The sequence below is a fragment of the Drosophila takahashii genome, chromosome 3L (assembly GCF_030179915.1).
Source record: "Drosophila takahashii strain IR98-3 E-12201 chromosome 3L, DtakHiC1v2, whole genome shotgun sequence".
In the NCBI taxonomy this organism is placed as follows: Eukaryota; Metazoa; Arthropoda; class Insecta; order Diptera; family Drosophilidae; genus Drosophila; species Drosophila takahashii.
This window is the reverse complement of record NC_091680.1, coordinates 17,474,652-17,495,905: the sequence shown is the minus strand read 5'-3', so window position 1 is coordinate 17,495,905 and position 21,254 is coordinate 17,474,652. Positions and strand designations below refer to the sequence as shown.

Sequence of the window (21,254 nt, the reverse complement as noted above, 5' to 3'; positions counted from 1 at the left end):
ATTTTGTGGCCCACTGACTGACAATGGGAAGTGGCAAAGCCTGTCGCTGTCGCTGTCTCTTTTCGCTGTTCTCTGTCGCTATTGCCGACTCTTTCCCCTGCTCTATGGCTGTCTCTTTTCCCATGTCAGTGACAATTAGATGTTGCTACTAGTGCCGCAGCCAATTTAAAAAAGCAAACATCTCACCAAAAATAACACGTTTTTAATATATTTTTATCTTTTATAAATGCCGTTAAAACATTTTTTATTTGAGGATGAAAGGACCACACTTTTTAATTCGAATATCTATGAAGAGTTTAACATTTACAATTCGTGTTTTTTCCATTTTATTTTTGTTGCTTTTTTCAATGCATTTTATTTAGCCAAAATGTGACTCTTAGACAACATTTTTTTTGTAGCTGACAATATAAACGGTATATTTGTATAAAGTAAGTGTTTTTAACTTAATAAATTTTTGTTTATCCAATATCTGTTTCGTGTCAATTAAACGCTGACTCGTAAACAGATATCGATAGGCCTGATCGGAAGAACAACTTTCAGCTGTTTTTTCTTAACCTGATTGGGCTTTATAAGCCAGAATTACTGTTGGCTTACAATACAGTCAGTTTTGCCCAGCCATTCGCCATGAAGATGTCCCTAGTTCTCCTCTCATTGGTCTCCCAATTGCTGGGGGCCACAAGTCAGCTGGCGGTAAAACAGGAAGATGTGATAACGACAATGGCAATGAGAAGGATAAATAAAACGACCCCCAAGCCACAGAGTCCCTATTGCCAGCCCAAGTTGTGCCCTAAAGGTCGACAGCATGTGGCCTGCGAAAACTATTACTCGGTGAGGTTAATTCTAAATTACTAAAATTATTTCAAATAATTAAGATAACCCCTTATCCCTTTGGTAGAGCCTCCACCGCACCTGTACCGCCAAGGAGATCACCTTTGTGAACCTGACCATCCTAGCAGACAGTATAGTGAGGCACCACAACGAGCGGCGCTATCTGCTGGCCAGTGGCAAGGACTCCGCGCTGCCACGTGCCGCTCGAATGGTGGCCATGCAGTGGGACGAGGATCTGGCCGCCGTGGCAGGATTCAATGTGAGGATGTGCCAGGCCAAGCACGACGATTGTCGCAATACGGTGAAGTACCCGCGATCCGGCCAAAATATCATAGTGTTCAACATGACGCGCCATGTGGAGAAGTCGGTGATGGACATTCTGTACCCCCAACTGCTGTCCATTGCCGTGAAGACCTGGTGGTCGGAGTCCGACAGGATGACCGCCGCCAACATGGACCTCTATCCCTGCGATGAGAAACAGCAAAAGTAAGCTAACTCCATTATGAAGCCTCCTTTAAACTTCTCTTTGTTCGACAGAGCGTACCGCCACTTTGCGGCCATGGCCATCGAGGGCAACTCGCACGTGGGCTGCGCCGGACTGCGCTACGTGGTCAGGAACCTGACCCAGTTCAAGCTGACCTGCAACTACGCCCGAGCTCCGGTGTGCGGACAGCCGATCTACCGCTTCCGGCCCCTCGGATGCCAGACGGGCCGCAACAAGAAGCACTCGTCCTTGTGCTCGCCCACGGAGCTCTTCCGCTGAATTTTTGAATTTGGCAGCACAGCGCACTCCATCGCACTCCATCGAAAGCCACATTAACGCATCTTGTTTATCCATGTTTGTCCGAAAACCTGGCCATAAATACCATCGAACGAAGGGCCCCAAACGAACGGCCATGCAAAATTCAAACAACTCCATCGGAATGGAATTTCTGCCAATTTCCTGTGACGAACCCCGGCCCGAGGTCCTTGGCAGGAAGTATCGATGGCGGTGCATTTACCTGCATAACAGGCGTGCAAAAATAACCACACTGCGAAAATATGCACGCACTGCAAATATATTCAAAAAGAAAACCTGCCGATGCTTATAATAATATTTGTAATTTAATATTTTTAAGATTTTTAGCAAAACAGAATAAACATTGAAAAAATGTATTGTCAACATGTATACTTCTTAAATCATCACGAAAATTATGTAGATAGTTTATTTTTAATCTTGTTTATTAACGAAACTCATAAAAAAGTCAGTTTTCAGATGATCCCTTAATCCTAATTTTCCTCAAAATAAATCTGTATTTTTTTCAAAGTAGACTATCGCTAGATTTTTCATTTAAAATTTTAAAAGTGTATGTTCAAATTTCTTAAAAATTCTTTAATCCAACTACATTATAGAATGGAAACGTGGAAGTATACTAATTGTTTTTAATTAGTAAAAGTTTACAAATTAATTTAGGAATAGTATTTTTTCGCCAGTATACCTACTTGCAACGAATTGAAAATGATAGTAAAAATGCCAGCAACAGACATTTCTATATCCGTAGGTAAAAGCACACTGTAAGTGGAAAAAATCGAAGCGAAATGATGCAATGCCCTTCATTATCGCAATCCCCACTTCCGTCGCCCCTTCGATGGGCGTAAACAACTTGATTAGGACAACTTGATAGGGCTGAGCTCGTTTAATTTAATTTTATTTCTGCATAAACTTTATGGCTTGTTTAGGATTTCCATTTAATGGCCAATCGGGTGGCGTTCGGATCATTAACCGACCCGCTGCAATGGGGTCGGAAAAATCCCACCCCCGTTCTAAGTGGATGCTGTTGCTGAACAGTATCATAAAAGCCAACTAGCTCTCGGTGTTGAACACGTGTTTTCTTTGCAGGGGCAAAGCTACACAGATACTAGATAGTTAATTAAAAGTGCCACACCGATTCAATGGCTGAATGATATTCATTAGAGGGTGCCCCTCTCTTTTCCAATCCGATTAGCACTCTCCAGCGCACTGCCATTCCATTATTTTATGCGACTTCATTTGATTGAAATGCATGAGAGTTGGCCAAAGCGGGAAATCGACTTTTCTCCCATCAGGCAGCTGGTGGATTTGGCTTGGCTGGCATTTAACTGGTTACCTTCCATTTACCCATTTCGGCCACTCACCATTCGCATGTCTGACACCTGGCGAGAGAAAAACTAAAAGTCACCACTTCCGCAGCACATAAATTTGAAGCGCTGCTCGTTTTTAAGGCTTCCTGAACCCCACAAAAAAAAACAACAAAAAATGCAACAAGCTGGGCTGAATAAAAAAATACTAGACGGTGTCCCTAGCTTTACATTTTTTCCCTTCTGTTCCTTTTTTTTGACGTTTTCCTCTCGCATTGCATGCCAAATTGTTCATGTAGTTTTCAGTTTTTGTTTCGCCACAATTTGTTTTGCCTCGGTTCACCGTTCACTGTTCGCTTTTCACTTTTCCGTTTCCGTTTAGGCACTTGAACTTAAAGCTTTTGCGTCGGCCACAATTTATCAAAGTTATGGCCGTGGATCTGGAAGTAGAGCGAATGTTTGGACCCGTCATGAACCCCTCGAATAAATATCTATTAAAGCCCTTCAAGCCCTCAGATGCAAGTGAAGATTTACGGGGCTCCGTACTCGGGACTCCTGCTCCTGATAATGGTGCATTAGCGTGCAAAGCGTTTTCGATGCACTTCCCACGGAGACAGTTCCATTTCATTCCCCCCCTTTTTCCATTCGCCTCGGTCCGAGGACCAAAGTCATTATCATTGTCAGCACGTAAAGCTTGCTCGCATGTTCAATATGTGTTTTCAGTCCCTGAGTGTGAGTGTGAGTCGGGTTTTCGCGGTTTTCCTTTGCATTATGCCTTTGACCGCACTTTTCTTTTGTCTTTCTGTCTCTTTCTCCCTCTGTGCTCCACAAAAACACACACACTGAATCCCCGGGTGGAAAAGGTGTACCGCCCAAGAGGTAAATGCCACTTGAAAGTCCTTGCTTTTTATGCCCCTGAGGCAGCGCCTAAAAGGTGGGATAGAGTTTATTGGGCCGAAGTGCTGAAGCAACGAGGATTTTAACATTTTTGGCCTACATTTTTAACGAATTGGGCTATGCTCCTACATGGCTTACAGAATATAGGACAAGCTATTAGGAAATTAATGATAGTAGCTTTAAAAAAAGGAGTACTTCAGAAGATCTACCCTATTTTTAACAAAATTCTCTGGAATCCCAGCCCCAGTCCCATTTATAGTTATATTTATAAAGTTTAGCCGCCACTTCTCGAGTCGCTTTTGAGATTATCAGCTCATCGGGAATTGCCTCTGGCGTTGGCTGTGAAGCGCCTGAAAATCGCTCCCGGCACTCATCATTCGGTTCTCGGTTATTTTTATTTTTATGACTTCAACTTCCGTTGGTAATGGAGCTCGGTTTACGTTTATTAGCATACTTCGCAGTGGCTTTGGCCGTGGCTCAAGGTGCGTTTAATGGCGGACATCTAGTTGCCTCCGCCGGGCACTTTATGACTTCATTAGGAAGCCATTTACGAGTGTGTGCTTCAGATGCTTTCCGCCCCGCCCATTTGCCATTTACATCTATACTATATATATATATTCCCTCGATTCCACTCTCTCTCTCCTTTATGGGCCGTGCTGAAGGCCAATTGATTTGTTATAGACTTTGGCAGCTAGAGGGGGAAATCGAGAGTGGCCAGAGCTAAAATCTAATGAAATTTATGCAGGCGCTGCATTGCGGCTAAACATGAATGGGAAGCCTCAAACTCTCACTCTTACTCACCTGCCCATGTGGCGGCAACTTTTACCTGGCTTTTCCGCCAGTTTACAATGTGGCAAGCGTGTGTGGCTACACTGGAAAAAATGTTAAATGTAAATGAAAAAATATAAAAATAAATTTATAATTAGTAAATTATTTTTAAGACAAATGATTAAAAAAACCCATAATTTTTGGAATATTTAACACACAGAAAAATTATACATATATTATATAAGGTAAATTCTTTATTATATGAAATGATATCTGAAATTTATGATATCAACATATCAACATAATATTTTATCAATATTGTTATTTCATAAAAATTTTAAAAAATGCAACATTTGGTATTTTATGAACAATTAATGTTAAATAAGATAAATGTAATCTTAATTCATATCAAAATGATATGAAATTGACCTGCACATATCAATCTGATCTATTGTCAATTTTTTTTTGTGCCCTATTATTATTTTTGTGCAATTAATGCCCCTTTAACTAATAACTATTTATAAAAAATCCCGATAAATAGGTCAAAATTGAATAAAAATAATTTTCATACTTTATTTTCCCTTACATTTTCTAGGCTAATTAGATGGCTTTCCACATTTTTCTAAAGTGTACGGCTGACCTAGTTAACTGGCCGGGGAGCGGAGAGGCCGTCCGGGTTTTTATGAACACTCTGGGAATGCCTTTGTCTCGGCTGTTGGCTTAGCTAAAACCCGACATCGATGGCCAGCTGGAGCCAGATTGGCGACCTGTTTCCCCCTGCCCCTCCCCCTCCGAGTCGAGATCCCAGCCCCGATCCGGGTTCAGCATGTGGAAGTAACAGTTTAGCGCTCGAACAGGCCCCAAGTTGCATGGCGTTGGCACTTTTCACTTTCGCCCGAAAAACTAAAGTCGAGCATATTTCTACGGAAAGTAAGAGAAAGTTTACCGTCCTGGCGGCAGCCAAATACAATTTGTGCTCGGTCTCGGGAAGACAAACAACTTAAAGTGCTCGGGAATGGAAGGGATGAGCATCCTGATACAAGGTGTCAGTCTCCTGCCAGACAGCCCGAAAGAAAGGAAGGAAGCTTTTTCAAAACGCCAAATGATAAATGCATTTTTAATGGAGCACCCGAGACGCCCGAGGCGGAAAAGCGAGCATTTTCCGGCGGCAAGAAGGCTTAGCGGTAAGCGTGAATGTGAATGGAGCTCCTTTCTGGTTGGGCGGATGATTAAGCTAATGTTTCGCCCCTTTAAACTCGACGTATTCTTGTTTCAATTAACCGAAGCTAGCGGGCGAACAAATTGCCTCCCACTCTCTATGTAAACAAATGTTCGACACGTGTGTGTGTTAATAAATTGCCGGAATTTAACCTTTTGCCAGGGCAATTGCCAGGCTTTTATTTGTGCAATCAGGCCCTAATGCAATAAACCCCTGTGCCCCCAACAATTGTTTCTACTCACATTCCAAAACGGCGCTTTTCCATTTAATCAATATTCCAAACACAAAGCAGCCAGAAATGGAGATACAATCCAAAAAAAAGAAGCAAAACTTTCAATCCAAAATTGTGGCTAAACAAAAAGCAAATGGTAAGCAGAAAAAGGGAAGAGGGTGCGAGCGCCTAAAAGCATGCCGCACAAATTGAAAATAAATGCTAGCGAAACAAAAACGCCTCGCTGACCATTTTAATTTACTAAGTTTTGATGATGCACAAAAAGAGAGAAATGGGGTGAAAAAACTAACCCAACCAGCCAGCACATAAAGTGTGTATGTAGTTATTTGATGTATAAAATGTACACGCCAAATGGGAAAGGGGAAAGAGTTGAGCGGTGAAAATGAAAAATAGCTTGCCGTGTGTGCTGGCTGGAATGGGGATTTGCCTTAGATAGTTATTGATATTTGTACGGTCGGTGTGGTCGGGCCAGCACCTGCAAGCAATCAATTCATAATGCTGCGGAGAACAGCATAGCCAGGAATGGCTATCCAATGACCGAAGCAGGGTGAATTTATGGCCACTGGAGGAGATAGGAGATAGAACCGCAGAGCAATGTCATTAACTGGAAGGCGAAAATGAACCAAAGAACTGGAGCTTCTGGGTCTGGCGGAGGGACGGAGCAGATGGATAAATGAGCTGTTGATGGCCGGCCATAAGGATGCTGTTCGGATAAGCTGGTGAAATTGCTATAAAATTACTAACGAGTTGATTAGGTCACTAAAAGGAAAAAGCTTCAATGAAAATGGAAGTGGGACTGGCTTCGATTTAATGTATAACAAATATCTATAGGAGCTATGAATAAAAACAGTTATAAATGTAAATTTCCATTCAACATTAAAACATAAAAACAGTCTAAATAATAAAATAGAAAAAAATAAATTTTTTTATTATAACTACACAAATATTGATCGACTTTATCTAGCATAATTATATAACCATTGGCGTATAATAAAATAATTAGATATTCATAAATTTCAGCTTTGCCATTAAAATACTTGCATTAAAATCCTAATTTAAGCTGCAAATTTCCTAAGCCTTAGGCTAGGAAAACTTTAACGAAGAGCAGGTGGAAAAGCATTGCTCAGCTTAACTTTTAATCAGTAGCCAAGTGCAGATAAGGCTGAAATGGAATACTTTTAAAGTTTAATTGAAAGAGCAAGAGGAAATTTAATACATATATTTTTGCAACTCTTCTGCAAATGATAAAATCGCTCCTTTCTGCCTTTTACTTATTGCCACCACTCTTTCTACTCCATTGGGGCATTTTTTCTTTGTTCGCTTTCAACTTTTAGTCTGGCAATTATGAATTTTTTACTCTGCCTTCTGTTTGATTATTGCTCATTTTGCCTGGCCAAAGAACAATTTATTAATATCACTCAGCTATTGAGTGCTTTTTTTCTGTACAACGAAAAAGCCAATAAAATGTAGTTTTAATTGCATTCAAAGCAAATAGCCTCGAGGGAAGGAAACGATAGCAATATTCGCGATGTCAGCTATGCATAGTTGAAGACAAAAACTCAACAAAAATGGGGAAAAATCTGTGGCGTGGTTGGGTACTCACACGTCGCAGCAACCTTAATAGGTGCAACAAAGGGATCTGAACAAAAGGCTATGCGACAGGCCCAATTGGATAAGGACCAGCCCCTCCACTCCAATCCATTCCACTACCCCTTTCAGATTTCATACTATTCGCTCCATTGTTGCACTTGTCTGGCAAAGACAAAGGCCCCACAGAACCGGCTAATGTGTTGCACTTTCTTTAACGTCCTGCGGTCCTTTCCCCGCGGCTTCCCTGTTGTTGTTGTTATTATTCCCGTCCAGGATTCAGACAATGCTCGTTCTATCTGCAATAAGGAAATGGTTGTGTTCTATATTTAGGCGGTGCCACGCCCCATTATCTCTGCCCGTGCTGCAGCTGCCCATTGTTTATGCCACGCGCGTTGATTCAATAAATTCCAAAGCACGTGGATGTTGGTCGCTGTGTTTTAGGTTTTCTGGGGTGAACATTTTATGCAGTTGCACTAGCTTAACAATATGGAACTAATAGTACCTATCTAATGGAGAAAAACAGCTATTTTAGTGCCTGAAAAGCTGTTCAAATTTTATTTTAAATATTTTATATTGCTATTTAATTTATATAAATTTATCAACACTTTAAATTCAGTTATATATATTTTTAACTTCCTCTTTCATAACATTAGTTTAAGATTAACATTAAATAATTATTTTTAGATGCCGTGAAAATTAGTTACCCCATTAAATGAAAATATTAACTTGCTTATTGGCATTTATCGCACGCTTGATTAGCAAACCATTCGCATATTAAGCTCACACCATTATTTCCCGCGATTATCCACCGAGCAGCAAATTGCAACTGCTGCTGCTGCAGGAGCCTCTTCTTCATCCTGGAAAACGAGTGAAAGGAAAAAAGGAGCAAGCAGAAGACACAAAACGGGGTTAACTCGTGCACTTAACGGCAACTCGAGCGCCTCGAGGACGAGGACAACATTATAAATCCTTGGCAGGCATTTTGCAAGTGGCAGTCGCAACTTGTAACCAGTGGATAAACCCATCCCCTGCGACCCCTTTACTACCCCTCGCCATCCAAGCAAAGCGCATTACCAAGAAATGTAAACGGTAGGGTTCTCTTTTTTCGGCGATGTTGTAAGACAGCTCACACACAACTCAATTTAGTCAGTTTTTAATGAGGAAACTCAGTATGCAATATCCTTCTACTGCTGCCACCCATTTGCTCCACTCTGGTAATCACCCTCCTTATCATACGCTAAAGAAAAATGTTCCCAAAACTAAGATATTTACTTAAAGGACTTGTTAAGCTGGCATGAAAGTTAGTCAAGGAACATGTTTTTATATAAATAAATAAAATAAATTCGGCTTTCTAATATAATAGGTATAACATCATAATAAAATAATAAACAAATTAAAAAAAAATAATAATATTAAAATAATGTAAGTTGTAGTTGTCTTTTAAAGTTATTTTTATTCAATAAAATATTTTAAATGTTTTTAAACCTTAGATTTATTTTACAGAATTTTGTCTAGGTTGCCCATCCGTTTACTATACGATTTCATTTAAATTTCTGGCACTTTTGTATCACCTATTAATTTTTCTCAGCGTAGCTACAGCCCATTTGCATTGGGTAAGCGGTTATGACTCTGACAGGAGTCGAGCTCCGATGCAGAGCTTCGGGTGCCTCAAAGGAATTCGCCTCGATGTCTGTCATGTCATTTATTACCGCTCCTCTTTTCCCTGCCCCCTACCAGTCCAACGATACCCCCCACCCCTCCCACTTAGCGCCCCTTCCGGCCACGCCCCTTTGGCATCCGTTTTGTTCAATCGTTAGACATTTCCGTTGCGCTGTCCCTTTTTAGTGCGACGCTCGTCTCGTCCTTTGTGTACGATATCCTGCGCCTGTCCAGCCCGTGTCCTGTTTTCTGCCGCTCTGCCTTTCGTGCCTTTCCGTGCTTCACTGTACACGGTACAGTGTAGCACTGCGCTCCCACTGCGCCCTGTGCGTTGTTGGTGTAATCGCATAAAGATGGCTCAATAACACAACATGAGGGGGAGAGTCCTTTGGGCTGCGCCAGCAATTTGTGGGTCAAATTGAATTTGTATTGTGCCCGGGCAGCGCAAAATTGATTGAAACATTTGCGTGAATTTATGTCCTTGAAATGATTGGCCAGCCGCATCTTTGAGAGTCCCAAACGCCGCCGACGCTCCGATGTCCCGTTTCCCGCTTTCCGTTTCCCCGAGTCCTTGCCAATCTGCCGGACTTGTTTGGCCTGTGCATTATTTATGGGATTAGTGGCCTCAGACCATTCGGCCAATGGCCACGTGCCAGGACCCAAACTTGCTCTGGCCTCAAAACTGATTAGGTTCAATGAAGTCCTGTCCTCCGCTTCGTGTCTCTGCTGGGCCGTTTCTCCTTTGGAGGCAGCAAAAAGCTGCCTGTTTTTCTCCTCTTTTCTTATTTTTTTGGTTTATCTATTTTTCATGCACATCGCCCGGGAAAATAAAACAAATTTTCACTTTAATATGAGCCCGAGTTGACCTTGGGTTTGGGTTGAAAACTTGCGCACACTCATGCCAACTGCTGCTGGTGTCTGTCGGCCTGTCGGGCAACAAGTTGTCTCGTGTATGTGGCTGGAAATCTGGCTAACAGACTGCAAAACAGCCAGCAGCTCGGGTGTGCAAGCACCACACTGGCAAACAAAGTTGCAAATTTAAAAGTTGCGTTAGAAAAACTCCATTGAATGGAACCAGTAGAAACAAATTTAGAAATTAACAAAGAACAATTGATTACATTGGATTTTTTTAAACATTTTATGATTGCTGAAATTTTAAACAGTAGCTTTCAATCACATACATTTTCTAAAAGTCTTTTATTTAAAAAAAAACATGAATGACAGTTAGTTTTGGAAAGTAAAAGTTTCAAATTGCAATTTAAACGATGTAGTGTTTATAATAAAGTTAGACGTTTTTAATTAATTCCTTTTGAGGAGGAAAAAAGAGTTACACTTGACATACAAATGTTTAAAAAAATATCAAAATTAAGTAATAAAACAAAATGAAATGTTTGATAATTTTACCCGAATTTCATACTTTTTTCTTGACTAGTGTAACGAAGCCAATGTCATGCTCCAACGTACACATATATTTTTTAATTTCAAAAATGACGCTTCGTATTTTTGCGGCCCGTGCTCGGCCAGACGGATTTGAGGGATCCGAGGGCCTGGCAAATAGTTTAATTCCTTTAAGTGCCCAACGCGGCGTATGCGTAATGGGTGCAACGCAGGAAAGTAGGCTGCAGCTGAATTTCAATTACAAAATGTCAGACGAGCCGCAGATAGCTTATCCAGATGTTTGTGTGCGTTGGCCTATCTGCAACTGTATGGGTGTGTTGTTGTGTATGTGTGCGTTATCATTGGCATTGTAAAACAAGTCACTTAACACACAAACAGTGCGGCACACACCCACAACCACACCACACACGCATGGCAAAGAAGTTAAATTTGCTGCTTTTGTTGGCAGTTGTAAAACAATGGCCTGGAATTGTGTCTTTTGTGTGTGTGTGTCTGCGCTGTATCTTGTATCTTTTTGTTGGCTTAAGTCAATTGTTCTGCATGTGTCGCACTTTCTCCGTATTTTGTATCTGTATCTGTATCTTTGTGTGTGCGTCTTTATTTACGTGTTATCTGAGCCCATTTTGGCCCCAGGCACGCCCTCTGCTCGTTGTGCTGCCACATTCCATCGGTTGCTGCTGCTTTTGCCACTTGTCTGCCTATTGCGCACTGATTGTTTGCATAAATTGGCATAATTAAACAACGCTGCAAATGGGCATTAACTTGCCTGCCACCAGGTTTTGCCAAAGTTTCTACCTATCGGAATGATAAGCCCCAAACCATTTAAAGCTCTGAGTCTGAAGGTCCCTGAGATTTGGGGATTAGTGTAATGTAATGGAACATTTTATAGACCATCAAAATGGCCAAATTAAATATTTAATTGCCATTCGAGTTATGGAAGATTGAATGTGCTATAACATTTTGTCCTAGCAATATTCATGAATGATTTGTAATATTTTGAAATCCATTTTAGAGATTAAATAATTTTTGCATGGACTTTAAAATAGTTTAAAACGTTCATAAATGATTTGTATTATTTTGAAACCCATTTTAGAGGTTAAATAATTTGCATATTCTTTAAAATATTTTTCTGTATTTAAAGAAAGCCTTTAAAAATTCTTTAATGTGACAACAAATGTAAAAATATTTTGTTTCCAACTTCGATTTTTTTTCCCTCTACTCTTCTACCAGAAATGGCGTAAATTTGTGTTTTCTTTTCGCCACGACCTTTACGCGTGTCCAGTCGTGCAAAAAGGGCGGAAAACAAGGGTCTGCACCAAGTGCAGGGGGCCCCCAGACGAAGAAAAGCGTTATGTAATGGGCCAACGCGGCGTATACGCAATGGCGGCGGCGTTGTCGCCTTGTTAGCTGGCCCTTTGCCATTCATTTCCATTTTTTGTATGCACTGCTGGCTGCCATTATTTGGCTTTAATTGCTGCATGCCCCTGCCCCTTCGGCCACTACGTGCTTTAATTAAAATACAATACAAGAGCATTTCAGAGACAGAAATGCTGAAGTGATAAGTTGCCGGCTTAAATTTCATAACTTGCGTATGTTGAACATCAATGCCGGGCTTTGTTTCTGTCATAATTAAGCAAATTAACTGTAAATAAAAATTCAGTAATTGCGTGCGCCAATCAAAAAGCAACTTGTTAAGTGCCACAGCCGAACATTGGGCCATAATTCCCCCAGCCAACAGCCAACTGCCAAAAAGAGCTTATTTATGCGCACATGGACGATTCGAAGGGAGTCCGACTTTCTCCGACATTCGTAATTGGCTCACCTTTAATTTGATGAAAGCAGGTGGGTAACGCAGACGGAGACGAAGAAGGGAAATGTGTAATAAATAAATTAACATAAAACAAACACAAATTAATGAATGAATAAATGATTGGCAAGGAGCAGCAGCAGCTCGAAACGTATAAATATTGCCCAGATTTCTATATAAATGGCAACTGTCGATCAACGTCAATTAGTTGCCAAATGGCTAAGGCAATTTCCAATCATTTTCTTCTTTCTATTTTTTTTTTTTTTGATAATTTCTTGCCCGTAATGAGGGCTGGAAAATCCTGGTATGGCCAAATGTAAATGGTAAGCAAATCAATCAGCCAGCAGCAACAGCTGTTCATGATTTATTCAGCGGGCGGAGCAGTTGAAAATTTTAATAATATACAAAGGCTGTGTTGTCAGTCCGTTGAATTGATTTTCTCTGAATTCCCATTTAATGTTCTTTCATTTCCTTTACTTATTTATGCGATGCGAGGACTTTTCAGAGGACATTGCGACAGGATGACAAAGAACTGGAACAATTTTAGGGGGAAAAGGGGAGAGTGTCTCTTTGAAAGTAAGTACATGTGTGGTGGCTGTTTTGCAGGCGCTCTTAAGTAGCTTTCACCTTTTGTATTTCATTTTATATATATAAAATCGGGTTTATGCCTCGATTTTTGTACATAAACTTTTCCCTCTCCAAATGGTTATTGCCATCGAGTTGTAAATTTTAATTAAACACAGTTTACGTCAAATTCGGACAAGAGTATCTGCATAATTTATGGCACTCTAACCGGCGAAAGAGGAGAGTTTCCCGAGCGCAATACAATAAATAAGAACCCCGGCCCCAGCGGAAATAATTAACACGAAAGGCAAGGAAAATAACTTGGCTGGTACTTTTGCTGCTCCTGCAAAAGGATGATGTAGTTTCCATTTCCAATGTCCAATGATGAAAGCGATAATGACGAGGCCTTTGTCAGCAGTTTTTCCGGCAGTCGTAATGAATTAATTGATTTGCGGTTGCCGTGGCAAAGGTGAATGAAATATTAAAGTCAACATCTGGATGGGGAGTGATAGTTTGCTGGAGGGAAGGAGTTCTGGAAAAGTGGCAACTGTCAATGGCATCTGTCGCAGCTCGATTTGCATTTTGCATTCGCATTGGCCATTGTAAATGGTGGCTCGTATATTTAATGGCCCATACGGGCGCTCTTCAAGTGCCATCGGGCTCTCATTAAGGCTCCTCACACTCACTCTTCTGCTGTTCTGCTGTCCGGGTAATGTGCAATTAAAGTAATTTAATTTATTATTTGCCATTGATCAGCAAACTTCAGCGGCATAAATCATTGGGCAATGGCCTGTTTTTCTGCAGTTATGTAGCATTTTATTTAAATGCTGACAGAACACATTAAGGCGAGTCCTTGCGGGGATAGTGTAGTGTATTGGGGACGCTTGGTTATTAAGCGGGCTTAAGCGCATTTAATCCTTTTAAATTTTTAGTTACATGCTCTCCCCCCTTTCGAATTGGGTTAAGAGCTGCTGCTGCTGCCTGTAATAAATGCAATTAAACAGCTCCCAGATTTTCGGTTAAGACGCTTTGGCATCTCTAGCGTATTCCCTCTTCGCATAATCATAATCCCCCTCCACTCATTAATTCCGTTGTCGCTATATCCGATTAATTACGCCCCCAACCCGAATGGCAGGTAAAATGAGTTATGTTGCAGCAACAACCTCAAATTGTGTTTGCGCAAATTTATGAGTGGGCCAATGCCAATTCAGGCCGGGATCTCGTTGCCTACATGCCATATACCATATAGGATGTATTCATACCGAAGCTTGTAATTACATTTTTTAATAAGCAGTTAGCATAACGAGGACATCAACTAATCGCCGCTTAACATCTTGGCTTACAAAGTTAAATAACATTTTGTTACCTTTTGCGTTTAATAACTTAATGCGGACACACATACCCAGAACAGCCCGCCCTCCAGGTTGGTCTAAGCGAATTTAATAAGCTTAATGCGTCTGCCAGGACAAACAGGCAGCGAGTAGCAAGCAGCCAGAACTTAGATGAATTTCCCAAGATATGCTGGGCACACCCTTAAAAAACACACACATTCATACGCACATGCGAGTGACTTGTGCGCCCAACAAATGCAATTAATTATAATTTTTAATTAGCTCGGCAGCAGCCACTCCACCACCTAAGCACCCACTCCCCTACAATAACAAAGGCGAAGAAAGCTGCAAAATTCCACTTCATATTGCCGACGCATGACGCGCCTCGACACGCGATTAATAAAAGGGGCCAAGCGGTAAGTCAAGTGATGGGCGGTGGGAGGTGGGAAATGGGGGGTGGTGGGTTGTCGGGAGGGGGCGTGGCCGGCGTAAGCGACAGAAACAGCGACAGCAAGTGAAAGGTATTTAGTCACGCGGAAAGAAATGTTTACTTTTATTAGCTGGGCGACCGGATTAAGGTGGGCAGGAGCGAAGAAAGCCGGGGGAAAGCGAGGAAAACTGAAAATTGGGAGAGTTTTCCCCAAGAGTGGACCTCTGAAGGCATTCCCAAAAAGGGTTAAAAGAATGAAAAGTTGCTGGAATTTAATTGATTATATTTTCTGTATATATTAAAAAATAATAAATATATTTTCTGGAAAATCAAATGCAGGGTTAATTGCCAACGACACTTTATTACCCATACGCAGAGTGGTTACTGACTGTTTAATATATGCAAATATTCATTTGAACCAATTTTAACCGCCAAGTTATCTGTCGAATGCAACAATATAATTAATAAGTTTATTACTTGCATGACTTTGACTATACATTTTAAACTGTCTGTCTACTGACAGAAACATATTTATATACCATTTTGGTCTGCTATAAATTAAACTTTTGGGATTGTTGACTTGATAGATGGCATATACAGATACATTTAAAATTTTAAAAAATCCTATTACCCATTTAAGTTAATAGAATCCAGGTTTTCCGCATCAAAGTCCACCCTATTAGCCATACATGCCTTGGCAAGCTGAATGTGGATTAGCCACTTCCCCCTTTTTTTTGCCACTCAATGCGTTGTTTACGTGCGAATGTGAAATACTCATTTCTATTTCGCTGTTGTTTATTATTGTGCGGCGGTCGGGGAAAGGATGATGAAAGCAAAACATGGCCGGGACGCGGTGGGAAAATGGGCTGGGACTCCGGCAATCCATCAGCCAAAATGGCTTTAATCCCCCCGCAGGGCTGTCTGTCTGGGAGTCGGTGAGTTTCGGATTCGTTTAAGGCGTTCCGGCGGAGGTCTAAGGTTCTACGGCTAGGCGAAACGGCTCCAAGGTCATCTGTCGTCGTGCTCCGAGCAGCTGCTAAGGCGCAAATTAGATTTGGCTGAGCCAACCGTGCGCCGAGACAAAGCCGCCAAAGCCATGACAGATCAGGGCCAAAAGGGCCGGCAGCTCGAGAACACGGCGAAAACAAAAGATAATTTGCTGCTTTTGTACTAATCAGCATTACGTTTGTGCACCTCAAATCGAAAAAATGTCATTTACGATATGATGCTGTGATATTAACTGTAAATGCAGAAACAGTTCTAGCTCACCTCCTTAATACAATTTTTTCTAGAAATAGAATCGGAAAATTCTGATAAATTCATTAAAAACGTAGTTAAAATGGACAATTTTTAATATCGGGTTTTTACGATTTATTTATGAATAGCAAATAATTATAGTGGTTTAAATACGAATTAAATACTCATAATAAGGGTTATGCATTCAAGTACATAGGCTTCAATTAAATCCATAGATTTAAATTATTTTCAATGCAACTGATAAAAAAGAAATGTAAATCAAATAATATTTTTATAATTCCCTGTCACAATGAACAATTTTTTAAAGGGATTTTTTTCCCTTTATACAAAAAAAACTAAATGGCTTTTTAAAGTCTTTAAAAATTTCTTTCGGTGCTAAAGTGCGGCTGTCAGAGGAGTGAAGGAAAAATTAGAGACTCGAAGACTTTGTCTCGTTGTTTGTTGCTAATTAGGCAAAAATTACATTTTAAAAGGCTGTCGAGCGTAAAATGGAAAAAGTTCCCGACCAGAACTCGACTCCTTGTCCTCATTCTCGTCCTGCTCCTGCTCCTGCTGAGGCTCCTGCATTTTTGCCATTTTACCATTTTACCGCCTGCAGCTGGAAGGAGGTCATCTGCTGCAGAGAGTGGCACATATAACTTTTAGTGGCCCTGCCGTCGCCTGAGTGGCGTTATAATGACTATGACACAAACGTGATGTTGCAGATGCTAGTCGGGTGGCAGGACATCAGCACGGATCCTTGGCCACTGGAGATGGAGGATGGGGATCTAGACTCGGATTCAGGGTCAACTTCCTGGGTCAGAAAGTTGCAGCTGCTGTTAAACATGCCACAGCCAACAAATTGCGGCCATTTCTCAGCCCGAATTTATGCCATGCATAAGTGAGAATGTGGCAAACAATTTGTTTGTCCGCCACACACACACACACTCAAACACTCTCGCACAAACACATACAAACATCACACCTACGCAAGCTAATTTAATTGAGTTGAGCGATAAATTCAATTCATAAAATCACACCGCCAACATCGTCATTAGCGTCGATTGCAAAGAGTTCAAATTTAAATTGCAACAAATTGAGTTTGGCCCCCAAAGGCTGACAGCTGAAAATACAATTTGATAAAATATATTTGCTTTTTTTGACACAATTAGCGGTTTGTTCGGGCTTGTGCAGAGGCATTTTTCGGTTATTTATTAAAGGCCGCAAAAGGAAAAAATGATATATGTGAAATTTATGCCCGAAACTCATTCCACTTTATGCCCACTAAGCCAATAAAAATTCGCACAAAAACGGGCAGACGGAATGACAGGCCGCCGAAAATGTCAGCGGCCCATCAAAAGGGATTGACACCAAACTCTGGGGACGAAGGACTCGTATATAAGTCTGAATTGGGAATAACAAGAAGCCAGCTATTTGCGGCATATTTTACACGCTTCTCTACTTCGTTTACACGCACGAACCGGAGGACGAAGGACCTTGCTCCACTCCATCTCTATCCTCTATGCTCTATCCCTTTCTTTTCGCTAGGGAAATGCGGGGAAAATATATCCATAGATAGAGCGGCGGCCAAAGCATTTGATGTGCCCTGTATGAGTGCGCATATAAAGTGAAAACATTTACACATGTTTGATTTATGGGTCAAGTGTGTGATAAAACTACAAAAGCAGCCTGAAAGGAGCGAAGGCAGCCAGCTGAAATCAGAGTAAATCATGCAAAATACAAACGAAAGATGAGAATATGCCGGCGTGCCGTACGGCAAAATTATGCAGTCAGAAGGATGTGCGAAAAAGTCGCAACTCGAGCGCCGGGCGACGCGCAAAAGTATGCAATAAATGTGACAAAAGGAGTGAGGACTCAGGACTCGGGATTCCACACTCCTCCGCGCGGCCATAAAAATTGTATTTCAGTTAAGTGCCCGGCAATCGGACACTGTCCGCTCGGAAAAGGTCCAGCTTAAATGGCATTAAATGCACACCAGGGCCAGGGGATTTTTCATCCAGCCTGACAGCTCATAACTCGGACTACGGCGAAGGGATAATGACAAGATGCGCAGTTTCTGGACCAGATAAGTGAATTCAACTGATTGTGATTTAAAAAAAAGTGGAAGTACTTGGGATTTTTCATTTAACCTAGAGTGAAGAATATCTAAAAAGCATGAAGTTAGTATGTTTCTTGTAAGAACACATTAATTAAGTCGATTAAAACTATAAAATAAGAAAGTAATTAAGCATATTTAATGGAAATGCTTAACACAAATCTTAAATATTTTAAATTTTTTATTTTTGATAAGTACCCAAATAACAATTATTTTAAATTCTTGGTTTATAAATCACACATATAAACAGTAAATAATTGTTTAATAAGTTATATTTTAACTACAATAATAATAATTAATAATAATAATTATCATTATCATGAAATGTTTAACTATAGTGTTATATTTACAGGCGAACTTAGCTAATTATTTGTTCTGTGTATTTTCAGTAGGTGAAAAAAAGTTTTTAACAATAATTTAGATATAATTCGAGTCCACTTCATCCGAGTTAGGAATCATTGCCCCGGATTTGGCGACCCACACAGCCGTCCATTTAATGGGGCACTCGCTCACACATCGACACACATCGAGACACATAGTGCAGATGGGTAATTGCATTTGATGCCAGCTGAAATTGACCAAGAACGACAGTTGCCAGCAAATCGAGTTATCTTGCGGCTGAGCCCAGATCAGATGGCCATATGGATTAACGATTATGACAGCGCTCGTGTGCGATAGAATTCCCCTTTGATTTGCAGTCACAGCTCCTAATGAAATTGCCAACTGCAAACGAGATGGAGAAATATGCGAAAAGTAAACAATTTGCATCCAAACGAAATGGGAAAAATAATTATTTACACAGCAAATTTGAGTGCAGAACAGCAAGAGTAAACAGAGAACGACAGAGGGACAGACGGCCGGGCCTAATTTATGTGAACGAAATGCCAAAAATTCCATTTGAGACAAAAGCCAGAGCCAGAGAAACAAAAATTGAAAATGACAAATTGCATTAGGAGGGCTTTTCGGACGGGTTTTTGCGGGCGGGCGTGTTTTTTTGGGGAGTAGAAGTGGGAGTGGAAGTGTTGACCGCAAAAATGACAGCCTAAAGTGGGCACAGAGTGAGCAACAAATTCAGAGCAGCTCGGTTATCCATTTATGGAGACAACGGCAACAATGTCGCACATATTCAAAAAGCAATTCTCGGCTAAAATGGGCTAACACAGCAATAGAAACAGGGCAAAAACAAACGAACAAACCACAAGAATACACAGAAAAATTATAAAACGAAATTCCAGCCAAACAATAGCAAAGCAACAAAACAAACAGTCAGCGAGAGCGGGAACCCATTTAAACCGATTTCCTAATCAAAGCCGTATTACTTCCCCAGCCCCGAAAACCGCAAATCCATACGTATCCGCCATGTAACCCCATCCACCCCTATTTCCCACCCCTCACGCACGAATGCGAAATTTAATTATGAGCCAGGGCAACGTTTTCTTTTTGGTTTTTCACTTTTTTGTTTCGTTGCCGTCGACAACGCGGCGTGAAATATAATTAATTTGCTATTTTTAAAGCACAGAAATGAGAAATTTGGCTGAAAAACTGGCGCCAAAATAATTGCCAAGGGAAACACTTTTCCCCGGCGAATAACCACAGAAATTTCATTACATGTGTAAACAATATAGCCAACAAATTTGGTTTCCGTTTTTTCCTCCATTGTTTTATTTTAAAACGGCAATATTAAGGGAAAGTGGAAGTAATTATTCTTATTAATAACGCAGAATGTAAGCACTAATGAGGGGGAAATGTGTTGTTTTCGTTGGAAACTTGTACAAAGTTAAACTTAACCCAGTTAAAGGCATTCTCCGGCAGCTTAAGTCGCAACAAATCAAGGGGAAATTTGGCAGAGGAATGGAATGCATTTAACTCGTCACTTGGCTGCAATTTAAATTGGCCATTGGCATTCGCTTTGACAGTGCCACAAACACGCCGAATGGTCGAGGGATCAGAACCAGAATCAGAATCAGTAAAATAATGTACAATATTCCGGCTGGCAGCTGGAGGACAATATTCGGCAGCTCCTGACAGGGCTTTGGTCCTGCCAGGACTCACAGCCATGTCAATAAATTATGTACTGGATTTTCGTGTGTGTGCTGTGCATTTGAAGCCTTAGACGTTTGATTTATGTTCAATAAGCGACTTTAAATTGCAACTTCGGCTGCAGACGAATAAACGTGCGGCCGAGTCGAATAAAATCAAATCATACTTTCGCATTAAAAATGTACGCGGCAATATTAAGGGTCTCCACAGGAGACATACGGCACATAAAAGGCGAACGAACGTGTTTCTGTTTTCGCTTTTATTTTTTCGCCAGTCAAAGTGAAGTGAAATTCCTGCCCGAATTGCCAGACTTTTTTCCAAAAACCTTAATGTTGATCCTGCGGCACTCGCAGCACCGAGTGTAGTGTCCTTTTAGGCAGCGCAGGAATGCGACACGGCAAAATTACGTTGACAAATGAAAATGTCACAATGATGATAATTTATTTTCCCTTTTGTCGATTGCCCTTCCTCGGACGGGGTCCCAACTGTGAGCCACATTCCCCGGGCATTCCGGCTTTCATCTGCACGCCGGTCGACATCTGCGGCCCGAGCTATGCGCAATTAAAGGTAATATCCGACAATTGCGTTGGCGCCTTTTGAGCAAGTTTTTTTTTTTTCAAAACATGTGTCGCAAACGGTGGTTGAACTCCTATGCGATATCACGTTAATTTGAGTTAGGAACAAGCTAAGATTTTAGTTGGAGATAAAATATGTGAAAATCATTTGACCTAAAGTCATAGATTTTGTGATAGAAAACTAAAAATTTTCTGAAGTTTTCTTATCTTTGCAAAAAATATGAAATTTTCTTGTTTTTGTTTGTTTGGATTTAACACTATATTTTTGAAAAAAACGTTAAAAAGTATATGTTTTGAGGATCGATTGGATGGATTGGATATTTTATTACGAACTTAACGCTATATCACATTGCGTATTTATTGATTTGTTATTTTTTAAGGAGTATTAAAAAAAAAGCTATAAAAAATAGACATTTTTTATAACAAATTATTGCATATATGCAATAGAAACTGACTGAGTAAATTTT

General features: G+C 40.7%; 1 protein-coding gene across 1 annotated transcript; it reads left to right on the top strand.

Annotated features, from left to right (window-relative positions):
* Window positions 1-594: 594 nt before the first annotated feature.
* Window positions 595-1,885, top strand: LOC108056654 (venom allergen-1-like). The gene is made up of 3 exons (XM_017140524.3): window positions 595-828; window positions 896-1,314; window positions 1,366-1,885. The coding sequence occupies exons 1-3, from the start codon at window positions 625-627 to the stop codon at window positions 1,589-1,591; spliced, it is 849 nt and encodes a 282-aa protein (XP_016996013.3). The 5' UTR covers window positions 595-624; the 3' UTR covers window positions 1,592-1,885.
* Window positions 1,886-21,254: the final 19,369 nt, after the last annotated feature.